This window comes from Pantherophis guttatus, chromosome 5 (assembly GCF_059756535.1).
Source record: "Pantherophis guttatus breed Tessera chromosome 5, ASM5975653v1, whole genome shotgun sequence".
Classification (NCBI taxonomy): domain Eukaryota; kingdom Metazoa; phylum Chordata; class Lepidosauria; order Squamata; family Colubridae; genus Pantherophis; species Pantherophis guttatus.
Window position 1 is genome coordinate 69949414 of NC_142067.1, and position 18172 is coordinate 69967585.

Sequence of the window (18172 nt, forward strand, 5' to 3'; positions counted from 1 at the left end):
GGGAAAATATGGGGTCTGGTTCACAACGCTGCTCCAGGTGCAGTTCAGGGTGTAGTTGGCATAGTGTACCGCCTCCGCCCAGTACGATTCCGCAACCCCAGCATCCGCAATCAGGCTGCGCACCATGGTCTGCAGAATGCCATTACGTTTTTGTGACACACCGTTCTGTGCAGGTGTAAAAGGCGCTGTATGAAAATGGTGTATGCCCTTGTGCCTTATCCAGTCCTGGAACTTTCGGGACATGAACTCAGCCTCCCGGTCGCTCTGCAGCTGTGTGATCTTGGTCTTGTACTGAGTTCCACGTAGTTGTACAGTGACTTTATGGCATCAAAGGCTTCAGACTTTTCCGTGAGGGTATACACATGGCCGTACCTCGAGAAATCATCAACGGCAGTGGGGAAATACTGCCTCTTTCCTAGGGATGGTGTAAATGGCCCAACCAAACCAACATGTATTAATTGATATGGGTATTGAGTTTTACGCAGTGACACCTTAAGTATTGGGGCGGCCTTCCTCTTTGCCATCTAAAAGATGGCACAGTCCAGAAACACCTCACAATCCTGGAGATGAATCCCCTCAGCGAATTCCCCCATCTTTTTAACCACTGGGAAGGTCGCATGGCCTAACCTCCAATGTAAGAGGTGGGCAAATTTAGTATGGAGCGGTTTTCCCACTGACACCCCCTTGGCTCTGGTTGCCTTGGGTGGTGCTGGCACCTTAGGCCCTTTTTTGGGCTTATCTGCCTTAGGTGCCTGCTGAGGCTCGGGTTTCTTGCCCGCATTGGCCTTGGAAGGCCGTGGTGCTGGTTGAGGCGGCGTGGGCGCAATTGCCTCAGTCTTGTGCATCTTTGACAGCCTGGGAGCTGGCTGTGGAGCCTTTCTCTCTCTCTGCGCACAGGCCCCTTCTGGGGTGGCACCCTGTGAGCTGTCTCCTGTGGCTGGGTACTCGGGGGAGAAATATGGCAAACCATTTATAATGGTAACATTCCCAATGACCCTTTTGTCTCGAGTGACATGACCTCCCCCTTTGCAAAGCAATACCTCCACCCTGCCATCATCACATAGCTTGGTTATGCTTAACAGCTTATTGGCTATAGAGGGAGTATGTAATACACCTTCGACATTGCCCAGCCCTGGTACAGAGACAGTGCCCTTCCCAACAACCAAAGCATTGTTACCATTTGCAACCTTAACGGAGGAGTTAATTCTCTTTAACCTCTTAAAGCCTTGCCTCAAGTTAGTGAGATGACGCCCCAGAGTCCAGGAACCAGAGGCCAGTAGGGCTATCAGCCTTTGTGGCGGGGGTGAAATAGCTAGTACACAAAATTGCCCTTAGCACCACCTTTTCCCCCACCTGGCCCCCTTCTCTGCCCCCTGCCCCTTCCTTGAGTGGAGCCACACTTAGGTCCTTGCTGGTAATGGGGGCAGTTCTTCTTCAAATGCTCCTCAGAGCCACAGATGAAACACTTGGGTAGAGCATTAACCTGCTCTGAACTCTGGTGCCTTCTGTTGATGCGATGAATTGTGGCCCTGGTGTACTCTCCCGCATCTCTACGCCTCCTGTCTTCCTCATTGAGACTCCCTGTGAGGTAGGACAGAGTCATGGCTTCCTTTCTGGTTCCCTCTAGTGAGACAATAAAATTGCCCCAACTTTTGTCCAGGGATGCCAGAATGACAGCGATCATGTTGGCCTCAGTCATGGGGTAGACCCTGAGCACCAGTTCTGCCCTGAGTGCCTTCAACTTTCCCAGGTGCTCAGCCATGCTAGCCCCAAATTTTAGCTTGGTGTTATAGAACTCTGTTGTGAGTTTTGTGGTGGAGCCCAAGCTATCACTATTAAATGAGCTATATAACAACCCCCAAATTTCACCAGCTGTGAGCCCATCTGGAATGCTAGGGTACAATTTAGCATCCAGTGAGCTCAGTAGAGTGGTATAGGCTCTCCTGTGGTACCACTCTTCTTGAGGTCCCCAAGGGAAAGGTGGGGGATCTAAAACAATTTCTAGGGTCCCCTCTTTTAAGAAACATACCTGAATCTCTTTGTTCCATATATTATAATTTTCCCCTCCCAGATGTAGCTTCTGAAAGTTATTTGGGAGAACAGACACAGCTGGGGCAGAAAATGCTGATCCCACTTGCTGTCCAAGGTATCTTTGCTTTGGTTCCATTGAAGTAAATGGGAGAGGGATCCCTCTGCTGGTCAGTGTAGGTATTTTTCTCTGATTATTCTTTTCTTTTTCGGGTGGAGCGAACTGAGCATGTGCGAACTGCTGAGCATGCTCAGAACTCATTCCAGCCCAGGAGCCAATTGGGGCGGACCTCTCTCTCTGTGCTTCAGAGCCAGGCCTGGGCCCAGGTCTGTGGAGCTCTGAAGAGTCTTCTGGAAGCCCCCCTGGTACTGGAACACTTACCAGGGGGCGAAGGCTGCAGGATGGGGCTGGAAAAGCCTGAAAATGCTGAGGATCGCCTGGAGGGGCCCACCACTGGTCCTGAAGACTCTAGAGGAGGCATCCATCTTGGGAGGTGGGGGGCTCGGCTGGAGCCCCCCTGAAGTCATCGAGGTGAGTCCTCCGTTGCCTCAGTGGGGGTGTTGGGAAGGCTGGAGCCCCCAGGGGTTCTTCTGGGGCTCTCTGAAGGCCTGGGTCCTGGCTGGGGGGCTCCGGACTGGGTGCCCCCCCTCGCTGGTCCCCTGGGGGGGTTGAGAGAGGCTGGCTGCCCCCGAGGTTGAGGCCACGGTCATTGTGGCCTCCAGGGCTGCGACCAGGACTTGGATTGCAGCCCTGATGCCTGCTGCAGCAGGAGCGCCTGGACAGACTTCGAGGCTTGCCTGGGGGGGGAGGCGAGCAGTTTGCATGCTGCTTTGGCCGGCTGCCATCGGTTGCTGGGCCTCGTGGCCTAGCTGAGGTCTACCAAGCCTCACTGGAGTAGGTGGCCTGGGGGCCGCCATGTTGCTTCCAGTTGGCTCCGGAAGCTGCAGGTCGCGATTTGGTGGGAACTTTCCTGCCAAAAGCTCCGGGGCCCCGGGATCCCCCAGGATGGCCGGCGCCATGTTGGGGAGCCTCCTGGGCGCTGGGGAAGGACTTACCCGGTGTCCAGAGGCCCCCTGTGCTGGTGTCCCACGTGGCTGGGCTCCTGGCGTCCCTCGGGCTGCTAGGAGCATTCTTAGCAGCTCTCTACATTCCTCACCAGTGAGCTGGTCCACACTGGGGGTGGCCTGGTCCCTGGCCACATCCCCGGTGTTCTGGAAGTCCTGGGTGGACTGCTGGCCTTCCATGCCTTCCTCTGTGGCTTGCAGCTGCAAGGGAGCATGCGAAGGGGTCCCTTGCGTTCCACTGGGTCCTCTGGGGGCATAGAGATCATCTGTACCCTCCTCTGGATCAAAGCTCGCATCAGGGACTGGATGCAGGGCTGCCAACCTTGCTTGGAGACTCCTGGTCATAACCGGGGAAGTCCTGCCATCCATCTCTTGGGGGTTCTTGCTGGAACCTCCTGGCATCTTACTTCTGCTGGCTTGGAAGCGTTGCCTCAAACCATCCTCAGCTACCACTTTGTGAGGGATCTCACGAAGAACGATGGTTCGTTGAGGGCGCTTCCAAGAAAAGGTCAGCACACAAGGATGCAATCAAATTAAGTCTTTATTTAGAAGTAAAAGTAGAGTAAAGTAAGTTCCCAAGCATGGAGGCATCCATGCCTGGATTGAGCCCATGGGTCAGTCCCATAGGAGACTAGAACAAGAGCAGGGAAAAAAGGAAAAGCAAAAAGGGGTAAAAGCAAAAGGGGGGGGGAGCAGCCTCTGTGCAGGGGCTCTTATAGGGGCTCCTGGCCCCTCCCTTACAAGGTGTGTGAGGGGGCCGGAGGGCCATTAACTTTCCCCAATGGGGCTGCAGGGGCTGGAGCCCCTTGACCCACCAGTGGGATCAAAGGTGCCTCTTTGCCCCCATCTGGTGGCCTTTGAAGAGACTGCCATGGCTGGCACAAAACACCTAACATTATCGGTTATTTTTCCGCCAAAGGGATTTTTTTTTATTATTGGAGTTTCTTTATTGATATGGGTAATTTGTTCTTTTTGGCTTTGGATGTTATTAATGGTACATATAGATTAATGACTCTTGGAATTTATCATCTATTCTTTTACATCTTCTGTTTCAAATTTCACTATTTATCATTTATATACAATTCTACTTTAAACTCACTTCTTACAGTATTCAAAACATAAATGATTTTATCGACTTCAAAACTTTTCAACAAGTGTAAATAAGAGAATAATTGACAACTATATCCCTCTGCCATCAGTTCTTATCTTGGTTTTATTTTATATTCCCCTTGACAGAGTTCTAGTATCTCATGACAAGTTAGCCATTTGTGTTTGACTATTATTTCTCATCTATAAAATGCTTCTTGTGCTGTGAGTCACAAAAATGTTTTGGGGAACAACATTTATTCCATATTCTCATGCATAAATAATGATTTTTAAAATCCACATTAACCTTTCCTTTATCATACCACGATTATCCATGCCATCCAAACAAATAAAGTCTTTCATCCAAACAAAACAGGAGGCTGCAAAATACAATTCAAAATCAGGAAAACCCAGTCCTTCTCTTCCCTTGCATTTTATAACATCTAATATTTAATGTGGCTTTTTTCTTCTGCCTCACAAATTTAGATATATCCTTCAGTCACTATTTAAAAGATGCATTGTATCAAACAAAAAACATCATTCTAGGCAAGACATTCCTTTTCATTACAGAAATTCATCTCATTGAAGATTGTTGTAGTTTCTTCCCTCTTAAAATGTCTTTTTAAAGTTCATTCTATCTTTTTACAATAATATTGTTAATGTTAACATATTTAACATAAATATTTTTAAATAACATACATGTTTATCAATCTAGTGATACCTAGACATTCTAATTTTTTCTCAGTTTTAAAACTTGTTTAGTCATTATGATTATTATGATTCATCTTCTATTTTCATATTTTTCTTAACATTTTCATTCTCTGTTTATTAATCCTGAACCCTGATAATGCACTAAATTCTTTTATTTTGTCCATTAATATTCAGATCCCTTTAAAGGATCTTCCAGAACCAACATCAAGTTCTTAAAATATAATCTATATCAATATTTTCTCAAACCCACCTGAGGAAATAATATTCAAGTTTTATAGTTTTATGTAGGGTTATTACAATGTTCATCTGTATGGTTTTTGGAACTGCAGTTACACGAAATTGCAAACATCAGCAATTCTCATCTTTGAGCAGTGTTTCTAGCATGTACAAGGACACAGGGTGAAACAATGTATAACCTGTAACATTTGCCGCTTTCAGTGTATCTTGTATAACTATCATTGTGTGTGAATACATGCATTTTCTCATGAAAACCAATGATGTAATTACTAACCAATTATTGTGCCTTGGAGATTTGTTAACCAATAATAAAGTAACACGCATAGTAGGTGAGAACTGAGAAACTTAGAAACTATATAAACTATGTCTGATGCTCAATAAAGTTGCTGTTGATTCTGCTGTTGATTCTACTCTCAACTCTGCTATCCGTGGATGTTTTCCTTTCATACATCACACACATCTTCAGCCTCCGGGAAACGAATGCTACATTTGGCGCCCGGAACAGGGACCCATATTTCGTCCGGCAAGGACAAGCGCGCTGTTTCGATCTTATCTCTTATAAGATTTTTGTAAGTATGGGCTCTTCGATTTCTCAAGAACAAAGGAAGCATGTTGATGATTTACTTTATCTTCTTAAAAAGTCTGAACTTTCTGTTTCACAGAAGGCTCTTTATCGGCTGGTACGAGAAATTGCCTTAACTTGTTCTTTCTATCCTGATAGGGGTTCTTTGAAATTGTCAGATTGGGATAAGGTTGGCAAGGTTTTGCATTCTAATACAAGCTTAAAGGTAGATATTTTGCATGCTTGGCATCTATGTAGACATGCTATAGTAATGTTTGGTAGGAAGGAAGAGGAGTTTTCTTCTCCTTTAACACCTCCTTCTGAAGTTTTGATTTCTGATTCTAAAATACCTCCTTCTGACACTCTGCCTGAAAAGGAAGCTTTGACTTCTGACTCTAAAGAAGCTTTGTCTTCTGATTCTAAAGCTGAAGTTTCTAAATCTGAAGTATTTCCTTCTGCTTCTTCTGATAAAGCTGAAGTTTCTATAACTTCTGATTCTAAAGCTGAAGTTTCTAAATCTAAAGTATTTTCTTCTGCTCCTTCTAATATAGTAATACCTTCTGCTCCTTCTGACACTGAAATATCTTCTGCTCCTACTGACACTAAAATACCTTCTGCTACTACTGATCTTGAAAAGATTTTGAAGCCTCTTTCTGAGATTTTAAAACCTCTTTCTGAGATTTTGAGACCTCCTTCTGAGATTCTAAAACCTCCTTCTGATTCTTCTGTTTCTTCTGCTATTGAACAAAAGAATTTAAAATCTTCTTCTATTTCTTCTGACATTGAACAGAAACTTTCTAACATTGAATTGAAACTTCCTCCTTCTAATAATGTTCTAAAGTCTCCTTTTCAAAAGATGGTTGAAAGTTGTAAGGCAGATGTTGCTATTTCTGGGGAAGAGTTAGCTGAATTGTTGTCAGTATGTCCAGTGCAATATCAACCAGGACCACAAGATGGACAACAGATTGCAGAATGGGAAGGTTTGCCATTTCAAATTTTGCGAGAATTGAAGAAGGCTATTTCTGCTTATGGAATTACGTAAATCTTCTCCCCCTTCCTCCTCCTCCCTCTCTTGTGCCTCCTCAGCCACAACAGGTAGCGCTGGGATCGATCTAATTACTCAAGAAGACTTGGATTTTAAATTTCCTTTAGAAGTTAAACTTGTTTCTTCTCAATACACTGGTCCTCTCCCTTCTGGATTAGTTGGTATTATTTTACCTCGCTCTTCTGCTCATAAGTTAGGATGTTTTGTAGTCCCAGGAGTTATTGATTCTGATTACACTGGAGTTATTCTTATGCAAATTTGGGTTAATATTCCACAATTTCTTCCTAAAGGATCTTCTGTTGCACAACTTCTTTTTCTTCCTTACAAGGTACCTAATCCAGGTACTGGACAACGTGGTAATTCTGGATTTGGTTCAACTCTTAATTCTATAGGACTTCTTCAGTCTATTAATTCTTTTAGACCACTTCTTACTTTATATCTTAATAAACAACCTTTTCAAGGTCTACTGGATACAGGTGCCGATGTTACTGTCATCTCCCTTTTACAGTGGCCTGTGCAATGGCCTAAACGTGATGTTCATTCCTTGTGGGGCATTGGTGGGTCTACAACTGCTTGGCAAAGCATTCATCCTATAGTCATCACAACTTCTGCTGGTAAGTCTGTCTCTTTACATCCTTACATTTTAGATATTCATACTAACATCTGGGGCAGAGATCTTCTTTCTCTTCTTAATGCTCATTTGATTCTAGATGATGGCACTTCCTCTTAAATGGCTTTGTTCTACACCTGTTTGGATTGAGCAATGGCCTTTATCTTCTGAAAAATTGATTGCTCTTCATTCTTTAGTACAGGAACAATTGACTGCTGGTCACATTGAACCTTCCACTAGTCCCTGGAATACTCCTGTGTTTGTTATAAAAAAGAAAAGTGGCAAATGGCGCTTTTTACACGATTTGAGGAAAATAAACGACTGTATTCAACCAATGGGGCCTTTGCAATGTGGCCTACCTAATCCTAATTTAATCCCACAATCTTATAAATTGTTAGTAGTAGATTTGAAAGATTGTTTTTTCACCATTCCTTTACAGTCACAGGATAAAGAAAAATTTGCTTTCACTGTACCTGTTTTAAATAATAGTCAACCTACACAACGATATCATTGGTCTGTTCTACCACAAGGTATGCTTAATTCTCCTACTATTTGTCAATATTTTGTGGATCAAGCTTTGCAACCTTTTCGTGCTCAATTTCCTTCTTTTCTAGTTTATCACTACATGGATGATATTTTAATAGCAGGTCCTGATTTTGATGAAGAACAAGTGCTACAAGCATTGACTACCATTGTAGCCAGCAGAGGGCTCTACATCGCTCCTGAAAAAATACAACGTACTGAACCTTATTCGTATTTGGGATTTAAAGTTTTACAATCTTCTTCCATTCCTATCTTACCTGAACTGAAAGTGCAATCTTCATATACTTTGGTCCAATGGCAAAAACTTTTAGGTACAATTAATTGGGCTCATCCATATTTTCAAATTTCTACAGGAGAAATGTTACCTCTCTTTTCCTTGTTAAAAGGTTCTAAGCATCCTAACGATATGGTTTCTCTTACTGCTTTGCAAAAGAAATGTCTTCAAAACATTCTAAACAAACTTAAACTGAGATATGTTGATAGAATTGTCTCTATAGCTACTAAATTATGGTTAGCAATTCTTCCTACTTCACCTTTACCTACTGGTTGTCTTTATTCTCCTTTTACTGAAAAAACAATTCATATTCATGAATGGTTGAATTTGTCTGCTTCTCCTCCTAGAAATATTTTTCCTTATCAACAAGCCTTAGAAGAATTGATCATGAAAGCACGACGACGATCTTTGCAATTAATAGGTCATGATTTGGATGGTATTGCTTTCACTCATACTAAACTTGAACATGAACATTTAATGACTGTTTCTGATTCATATCAAATTGCTTTTTCTCAATATCTTGGTGATATTCAATATTCTTTACCTAAAGATCCTAGAATAGTTATTACAAATACATTAAATTTTTCATTTTCTTCTATTTTTACTCGTTCTCCACTTCCTGAAGCTTTAACAGTGTTCACAGATGGATCACCTACTCGTGGTGTTGTGGTTTGGACGGATGGTCAACAATGGTTTTCTAAATTTACTTCTACTCAGACATCTACCCAACGTTCTGAGTTGGCAGCTGTTATTTTGGCTTTGAGATTGTTTTCTGATCAGCCTATTAACTTAATTGTTGATACAAAATATGTCTTTCTTGCAATGCAATCTCTTCCTTATGCATATTGTTCTGTTTCTCTTGATGTTAATCTTTTGTCTTTATTTTTATCTTTAAAACATGTTTTGGAAGAACGTGTCTTTCCTTTATATGTTGAGCACATTAGGAGCCATACTCCTTTTCAAAATTCTTTGACTGAAGGAAACAGATAAGCTGATGAAACTCTAAAAGATGTCACAATTCTTTTTTCTGATCCTGTTGCTAGTCATTCATATTTTCATCAAAATGCTAAATCTTTGGCTAAACAATTTTCTGTTCCCATCTCCCAGGCTCGTGATATTGTTCGGGGATGTACTTCTTGTCAACAATTTGCAGTTCCTTTTCCTATGGGAGTAAATCCTCGAGGAACAAAAGCCAACCAAATTTGGCAAATGGATGTCACACAATTTGCTACTTTTAAGCCATACACATATTTACATGCAACAATTGACACATATTCTCATTTTTTATGGGTTACTGCTTCTAGACATGAACGCACTTCTGATGCAGTGTCTCATTGTCTTTCTGCTTTTTCTGTCATGGGAAGACCAAGTCAATTGAAAACTGACAATGGTCCAGCATATACTAGTAAGGAATTTACTTCTTTCTGTCAACAATGGAACATTCAATTGATACATGGATTTCCTTACAATTCCCAAGGGCAAGCTATCATTGAGCGAGCTCATCGTACATTCAAAGCTACATTGACTAAATTAATAAAAACTGAATCTGGTCCATTCCATTTGCGAAAGATTCAAAATTTGATCTCTATTGCTTTGTATGCATGGAATTACTTAACATTTTTAGATTCTTTTTCAGAAATTCCAGTCAATTTACATTTTCATATTCAGGATCCTGTTTCACGACCTTTGGTACTCTATCATCAACTTCCTGATCCGGCCTGGCATGGACCTACAAAACTTATAACCTGGGGTCGTGGTTACGCTGCAATTGAAGATCTGCCAATGAAAAATTTCCAGGATGATGTGTTCGTCCTTATCATGGAAAAACAAATGAAAACTCTCAAGTCACAACATCCTCCACTCTTGATTTGGGACCAATTTGAAGTTCAACAACGATTCAACAAGTCCTTTCTTATGTGCTGTTTTTTCTTTTGTTTTCTCTCTCTATTCTCTCCTAATACTGAAGCAATTATTGATTTTCCCCTTAGTCCTAATCTTTGGATTCGTCATGCTCAATATATGTTTTTGATTCATGGTAATAATGTAACTTTATATTATGAACCTCCTATGGCTTTTGGTCAAGTTGCCTTTATTCCTAATTTAATTAAGTCTTCTGCTTTCATTGTTTCGCAACTTCAACATATTTCTTCTTCTTGGTTATTTTCTACTCCTCCATATGAATTGAATTTAGTTAAATGGAAGTATCTTCGTATTAATCAATTTACTAGAGGTTTATGTTTTTGTTGCTATGCTTGTTATAATTGGTTTAATAAATGGTCTGATTATTCAAAAGCTAAACGTATTTTAGATAAAGTAGGGAATTATAGTTATTGTACTCAGAAATATTGGTTATGGGGTAATATTAATGGAACATCACAAGGTCATAATATTATACCTGATATGTATCCAAATGATTTTCCTATTTTTCAAGTCACTGATGTCTCTGATATGGGATTAAGTGGATCAATCTGTGCTGGATGGCAATTAAAAGATCCTGCTATGTGGTTTTTCTTTGATAAATATGCAACAAATGTACACCCTCAAAACTATCAATGTGCTGCAATTGGATATTTGTCTTTACCTGTACAAATAGGTGTTTCTGATAGATTGTCAACTCGAAGGAGACGTGCAGTTATGGGATCAACATGTTCTGATGAAGTTATTATTGATACCCAACTTTCTTCATTGCCTACTTTTGGACGTGCTTTAGCTGGAGCCATAACTGGAACTATTACTTTGGGATCATATCCAGGAATAATAGCTCAAGAAAATAGACATTCTATTCTGGGATTAACATGTCGATTGGAGAAATCTATTAACGCTACTGCTGCCATTGTTCGAGATTTGCAAAATGAAATTGAAGAACTAAATCAAGATTTGATTCAACAACGTTTTGCCATAGACTATTTGTTAGCTCGTCAAGGTGGATTTTGTACCTTGGTTGGTCAACGTGCTTGTGCTGTGCATTTTCATTCACTTAATAAAACTATTGAAGATGAATTAGCTAATTTACAAGCTGATATAAAGAATAATGTACATGTGGAATTTTCTCCTTTTGCTTGGTTAACTGATTGGTTACCTGATCTTGCTTGGTTAAAACAATTGTTTTTCTATGGTGTAATTGTACTTGCATTACTTATACTTTTTTGTTGTTGTCTGCAATGTATTCCTACATTTTTTGCAATGTTTCGTAAGTCACCTCAACCTACTTTAAATGTGATTCAATTGCGTACTCTTGATAAATTTCGTTTTCCTTCATTGAAATAAAAAGCGAGGAAATGTAGGGTTATTACAATGTTCATCTGTATGGTTTTTGGAACTGCAGTTACACGAAATTGCAAACATCAGCAATTCTCATCTTTGAGCAGTGTTTCTAGCATGTACAAGGACACAGGGTGAAACAATGTATAACCTGTAACATTTGCCGCTTTCAGTGTATCTTGTATAACTATCATTGTGTGTGAATACATGCATTTTCTCATGAAAACCAATGATGTAATTACTAACCAATTATTGTGCCTTGGAGATTTGTTAACCAATAATAAAGTAACACGCATAGTAGGTGAGAACTGAGAAACTTAGAAACTATATAAACTATGTCTGATGCTCAATAAAGTTGCTGTTGATTCTGCTGTTGATTCTACTCTCAACTCTGCTATCCGTGGATGTTTTCCTTTCATACATCACACACATCTTCAGCCTCCGGGAAACGAATGCTACAATCCTGTAAACAGATAATATTCTCTTACCATTATAACAACAGGCTAAGCAATCCGTGTAGATAAAAGCATTGATTTGACAAGGAATACCCAACTGAAAAGAAAAAAGGAAGAGCTATATTTCAGGCTTACAGACAGAATAATTTACATATCCCATATTCAATAGTTTTGCTTCAGAAGAAACACTATAAATCCCTAATAGTATCAGAAAATGAGAAGCTTTTCATATATCTGACCTAGACCCAACTGTTAAGAGCAGCATGTGGGCAAGACCCTGCCAAATTCTGGAGTCAAATTATTGATGTCTCAATAATGACTCATACTGAAGCAGTCACTTGGGAATCCTACTTTCAAAATCCAAATGAAAAGATGAATTTGAAAACCCCCGAGCTGGAACTATGAGATAAATCTTTGCCTGACAGGTTTGCCAATTACTGCCTTTGAGGTCCACAAAACCTCGAAGGATTAATTGTCTAAACTAATTAGACAATTAAAATCAGGGAAATTTCAGGGGTGGGTTTGATCTCTGCTGAGCAGTTATGCAAGAATGAATACTGGATTCTCATTCTGGCATCTTTTTTTACTTATATTGGCTAAATCTGCTTGTTATCTCTAGTGATTGGGACTTGGCTATAGTTATTCCTTTATTTAAAAAAGAGAAGAAAGATAACCCAGTCAATTACTGTCTAGTGAGCCTCTTTAGTTTAATTAATAAGATTTACACCAGACATAATTACTGGAAGCTTTTGGACTGGATGGAAGATGAGATTTTGAAAAATAAAGAATGGGTAAAATTTAGAGTGTGTTGCTCTATGCTTGATCAATTTTTTATAGTATCTCACCTAATTGAAAAATAAACGTAAGGTTCTTAGTCAGCCTTGCTCACTCTGGAAACTGCAAACAGTTTCTATACTATGATTTAGTATCCAGAGAAATTCTTGCCACCGACCTAAATTCTATACAGTTGATAGATGTAACCTCTAGTATATCTACTATATAATATATACTGTAGTATGCATAACAGCAGTATGTGTTTCATAGGAATGGCTGATGGGAATGACACACAATACAGCAAAACAAGATCATGTATTTTGCAATGGTTAAAAAAGGCCCAGGAGACGGGAAATATGTTAAGCAAGCATTTTGTTTTCTGTGTTTAGGATTTGTAGTGCAATACAGTACTCATACTGCCCAGATGTTCCTTTATGTCCAGAGAAGCCCAGTAGCAATTCTTACTATTTTTTTCTCTACAGATACAGAGAATTACAGCTGAACTGTGGATATTTCTATTTATGTCCGAATTATTGGCCCAACAGTCCCATGAGGCTAAACTAAACCTAGATATTGGTTACATTAAACTTGTAAGAATGTAAACTAAGTTCTTTTGAAAGCTGCTTCAGATAACAAGATACTGTAGCTTCTTTAGACAGCCTGGAGCCTGGACAGCCTAGACAGGCTGGAGACACAACTGTTGAGGGCTGAATCAAGGGCATGGCTATGTATGTTCAAGTATTAGTTAATGATTAAGTTCAACCCCAGGGTTGAATATTTTCGCTTTCTTATTTGGCAAACAAATGGCAAACCACTTGGAAGCAGCAAATAGAAGATATTGTTCAGAAATTTGGTTTTGCCCCTGAAGTGCTGCTGACACTGGAATAAGAACAGGGTATGGCAGTTCTTAGACAGAGGAGTGTGAATTCAAAACTAAATGCAACAAAATACCAACTGGAATACAACTGGGATATAGTTCATTCCAATTTAAACTGGATAAATAATAAATCCCAAATGGTCTTTGCTTCATTTTGACAGCTTGCCATTGGCTGAACTGGAGGGCAAGTTTCAAGTAAAAACCTAAGCATGTTCCTTTCAATTTGCGAACACTGACTCAGTGACCAAATGATTTCCACATAAGTCTCCTTCTGTCAGATAAAAATTCTAAAAACACATTTGTTTAAAAATTGAATTTGTAGTTTGTAGAACTCATGCTTCACTAATGGCAACTTGACTTGCGTTTCAGTGTGTTGAGTAGAGTATTGTGTAGAACTTTGGAGTATTGTATAATTCTTAGCTAATTCTACTGTATCTTATTTTGGTCTTCCTACTCATTTTAAAATCCATTTTTAATGTATTTTACTTGATTGTTTTTCTTTTGATGTACTTTATGATCTATAATAATATTCAGTTTCAGCCTAGACAATGAATATTATGAGCAACTGTTCCTCCTTATTTTTTGCTGAATGTTTTCTTTCTATAATATGAATGATAAATTACATTAAAGTAATGTAAGTTCTCTGCTGCCATGTTAATGAGAAAATATATATTTTTATATTCTTTTTTGTTATTTCCCCATGCTATTCTGAAAGAATACCATTAGAAAAAGTTGATGTCAGCTCCGATCTTCTGGGCTACCATTCTGGAGGGGGAGACTGCCATCCCGCAAGCCTAGCTACCACGAACCTGCCGCTGACATGGCCGCTTCTATCCTGGCCACCAGCGAGACTGGCGGAATACCTTGGAGCCCTGATATCCTTTATTACATGCTATTGCTGCCACAGCGAGTACCAGGGACTGAAGTAGAGTTGCTGCTGCAGGCACCACCATTTTTGCTGCTGCCTCACAGCTGAGGAAGGACAGCTGATTTTCGGGGCCGGGTGTTCATGGGGAGTAAAAGCCACCATCCTTGCAGGCTGTCAGGACTAATAAACCAAAATGAATTGCCGGTTAGTGTGTGTGTGTGTGTGTGTGTGTGTGTGTGACATAGGCAGAAGCTAGGCTAAGGGCAGAGTAATGGGGTGGAGCTGGAAAGGGAAGAGGGAAACTTCAAAAGGTGGTGGGGAGCACAGCACGGATAGCGCTGACAATGATTCACTTTCACGGGTGATTGTCAGAGTGTGCCAGATAGTAGGATAAAAGCCTTTTACAGCAAACCTGCTTGAAGTGTTTTATTTCACGTCATTCCGGAACCTGACAAATTGTCAGTGCTCTCCTTATCTGCTTATTTTCAATGGAAGCATGGCAGAGGTTTGAGCCTTCCATCCTTTCTAAGGTAGGTAAATTGAGGACCCAGTTTGTGGGGGCAATAAGCTGACTTTGTATAAATATACAAAAGTATGAAGGCTATTGCTTAATGCATGGTAAGCCGCCCTGAGTCTCCGGAGAAGGGCGGCATATAAATCAAAATTTTTTTTAAAAAAAGAGGTGACTCAGCCAGACTTGGAAACAGTGGACTTGGCAGAGTCAGAGGTGCAGGCTGACATTGCCATGCTGGAGGAACTGCCTATTCAGAGCTTAGGGCCGGATGTTCAGCCAAAGGAGCACCCAGCACCCCTTCTTCCACCAAGGCTGGACCAGGAGCTTGTGGGTGCAGAACAGGTCATGCTACCAAGGACTGAGGGTGTGGGGGAGTGGTGGTTAGGCTCCCTGGGGCAAGGGGGGTTATAGACCATAACCCCTTCCACCGGTGCTCACCCCTTCCAGCAGCCACTTTACTCAGGGTGTGAAAGGCGTATTTCTGAGGATGAGTGGAGTTACACTGTTGTAGGAAAAAACCACAGGACCAGACCAAGCCCTTCAATGCAGGAAAGATTTATTATGCATAAGGTTCAAACAGCAGTTACACAGCAAATTGTCTGAACCCCGAAGGGTGTACAGAGGCGTTACTTATATACTTTTAAACTACGTAGATATTTGTCGAGGGTGCATTAAGACATATTTGGTCTTAGAGGAAATGAAAAATGTTTAGTCCAGACATTTAGCAATAGATATCAAGAAAGAGGAAATAATACAAATGTATTGGGGTATAACTATACATAGCACACATTTGAAATAAAATGCAGAAGTCAGCAAAAGTCAGCAACAGGATGCATCTGTCTGGGTCAGTCTGCTCTTTTCAGATAAAAATACTCTCTGTCATCTCAGCAACTCCTTACTGGCATAAAGCAAATATGTAACCTTGACCAAAGTTTCAGGCCTATATATTGAGGCTTTGGGATTTGACCAAAGAATTCTCAATTACCTGAACTTTAACCTCTTCACTACAACTGCTCTGGGGAGCCAGACTCTGGATGTGTTGTGTGAAATGTTTGGGCCAGTTGGGTTTAAGGCCCCGAATTCTGGGAGAGGCTGGAGGAGGGGTGTGGAAACCCTACCAATGCTCATCTCCAAGAAGGGGGTTAGCCCATTATCCAGAGGCTGGATGCAGTCCTAAGGTGGACAGGAGGGAGACCCACATACCAGGAGACCCTCAACTTCCTAGGAACAGCAGTCAAACCCCAGGGCCCCACATTGAACACTGTGTAGGACAAGACAGGGCATTGAAGCAAGACAACCGGCCTCCTGTCCCATCTTGGCCATTACCCAACCAAGGTCAGGGTCCGGTGGGCCGATGGGAACCACCAGCTGTACGGGCCTCATTCAATGGTAGCCCAGAAAGTGTGGCACTGTTTTTAGGACAAGTGATAGACCATCTGGATAAATATGGCCATTTATATAGGAGGTGTGGGTGGTGTTTGTTTGGTTGTTGGGCTTGTCACCTGGAAGAACCATCTGGGTCACTCTGGGGATCTCCAACTCCTTGTTGGCCACTCCGCTCCTGCTTGGTCATCTCTCCATATCTACACATCGATCTCAGTAGTGGCTTGTACCCATGCCATCATACGGGGTGGCAAGCCACAGGTCAAGCACAGTTGCTGTAAAGCACATTCGAGTCCAGCTCTAAATTGGTGTACTAACAACCTCTCCAGCCAGCCCCTCACTTTTCCAGATAGTCTGCGGAACTCCCTCACATATTCTGCCACTGGTCGGTCCCTTTGCCTCACTGCCAATAGCTCACCCTCGGCCTGTTTCATTCATGCATTATTCTCAAACCTCTCCTGCACTGCAGAGAGGAACAAGCCTATGTCTCCCAATTCTCCTGCATGGTCACTATATAGGTCAGTGACCCAGTCAGCTGCTTTGCCCTCCATGACTGCAGCCACACCCATGACCATAGCCCACTGGGCTAGAACCTCTCCAGGAAAACCCAGCCCCACCAGGGCCCCAATGATCTGTTTCCTGTGCGGGAAGTTGGGCCACAGGGCATTGGAGTGCCCTGAGGTAGGCCCTAAAATGACCCCAGGAAGTGCAAGTGCCACCCCAGGGCCCCAGCAGAGTACTGCATAAAGACACTAAAGAAAACCCCCATGAGGGAGGCGCAGCAGACAAACTACCCCACCCCTGCTGGGGACGGTGGTAGTCCCCCTGTAGATGAGGTATCCAATGGCAGCGAGGATGAGGTGGTGGCCGATCCTATGGTAAGCTCCCCAACCTTTCCTGATCTTGGTGATGTTGGAAGCAGGTAGTCGATGGAAGTGTAGGGCCCTCGTAGACTCAGGATGCACCTGTTGTCTTATGAGCACAGCCACGGCAGCGAAGTTAGGAGTGGGGATACGTAGACAAACATACACTATCAGGTTTGAACAAATGGATGGGTCCCTATTTGGAGGCAAATCGGAGACACATGTAACCAAATTACTTACCCTGGAGATAGGGCCTCATAAAGAATGTATTCATTTCATATTAATCTCCAAGATAACGGAGGAAGTTGCGTTTGGTTTTGCCTGGTTAGACAAGTAGGGCCCCATGATGTGGTGGGAAGGAGGTTGCAGACATTTGAGAATAGGAGTCGGCCCTGACCCAGCTCCAAATGAAACCCATCCTAAGGGTTCGGGGAGCATCCAATCAGCAGATAAGTGGACTACAGAGCTGGGATGATTCCCAGAAATCTATAGTGACTTTAAGGAGGTCTGTAATGAACAAGAGTGTGAGAACCTACCTCCACATCGCGCTACTGACTGCACTATTGAAATCTTACCAGGGGCATCACTACCCAAGCCCAAGATGTACTCGATGAACCCCCAAGAACTAAATGAAATGAGGGCATACTTAGAGAAAAATTTGAAACAGGGGTTCATAAAGCCAGCCAGGTCAAGGGTAGCAGCTCCCATACTATTCTGGGAAAAGAAAAATGGAGGGTTACGATTCTGCATGGATTTTAGGGTGATCAATGCTGTATGTGTAGAGCATATGTACCCCCTTCCGTTAATGAAAGATATGCTGGCCCATTTGGCAGTGTGCAGGGTCTTTACGAAATTGGACCTTCGAGAGGCCTATTACAGGGTTCGAATTAGGCCTGGCGATGAGTGGAAGATGGTGTTCAATTGATAACATTGGGCAGTTATCAATTCAGGGTAATGCCATTCGGACTAGAGGGAGCACCCGCTGTATTCATGCAGCTGATTAATAAAGTTTTGCA

At 42.0% G+C, this 18172-nt stretch overlaps 1 protein-coding gene across 1 annotated transcript; it reads left to right on the forward strand.

Annotated features, from left to right (window-relative positions):
- Nucleotides 1-5509: 5509 nt before the first annotated feature.
- LOC148113450 (uncharacterized) lies at nt 5510-11811 on the forward strand. The gene is made up of 2 exons (XM_087895231.1): nt 5510-5696; nt 9830-11811. The coding sequence occupies exon 2, from the start codon at nt 9944-9946 to the stop codon at nt 11426-11428; it is 1485 nt and encodes a 494-aa protein (XP_087751357.1). The 5' UTR covers nt 5510-5696; nt 9830-9943; the 3' UTR covers nt 11429-11811.
- The last annotated feature ends 6361 nt before the right edge of the window (nt 11812-18172 follow it).

Bases quoted from the DNA above. Each gene is read 5' to 3' on its own strand.
- LOC148113450 (XM_087895231.1), top strand. From the start codon at position 9,944: ATGAAAAATTTCCAGGATGATGTGTTCGTCCTTATCATGGAAAAACAA.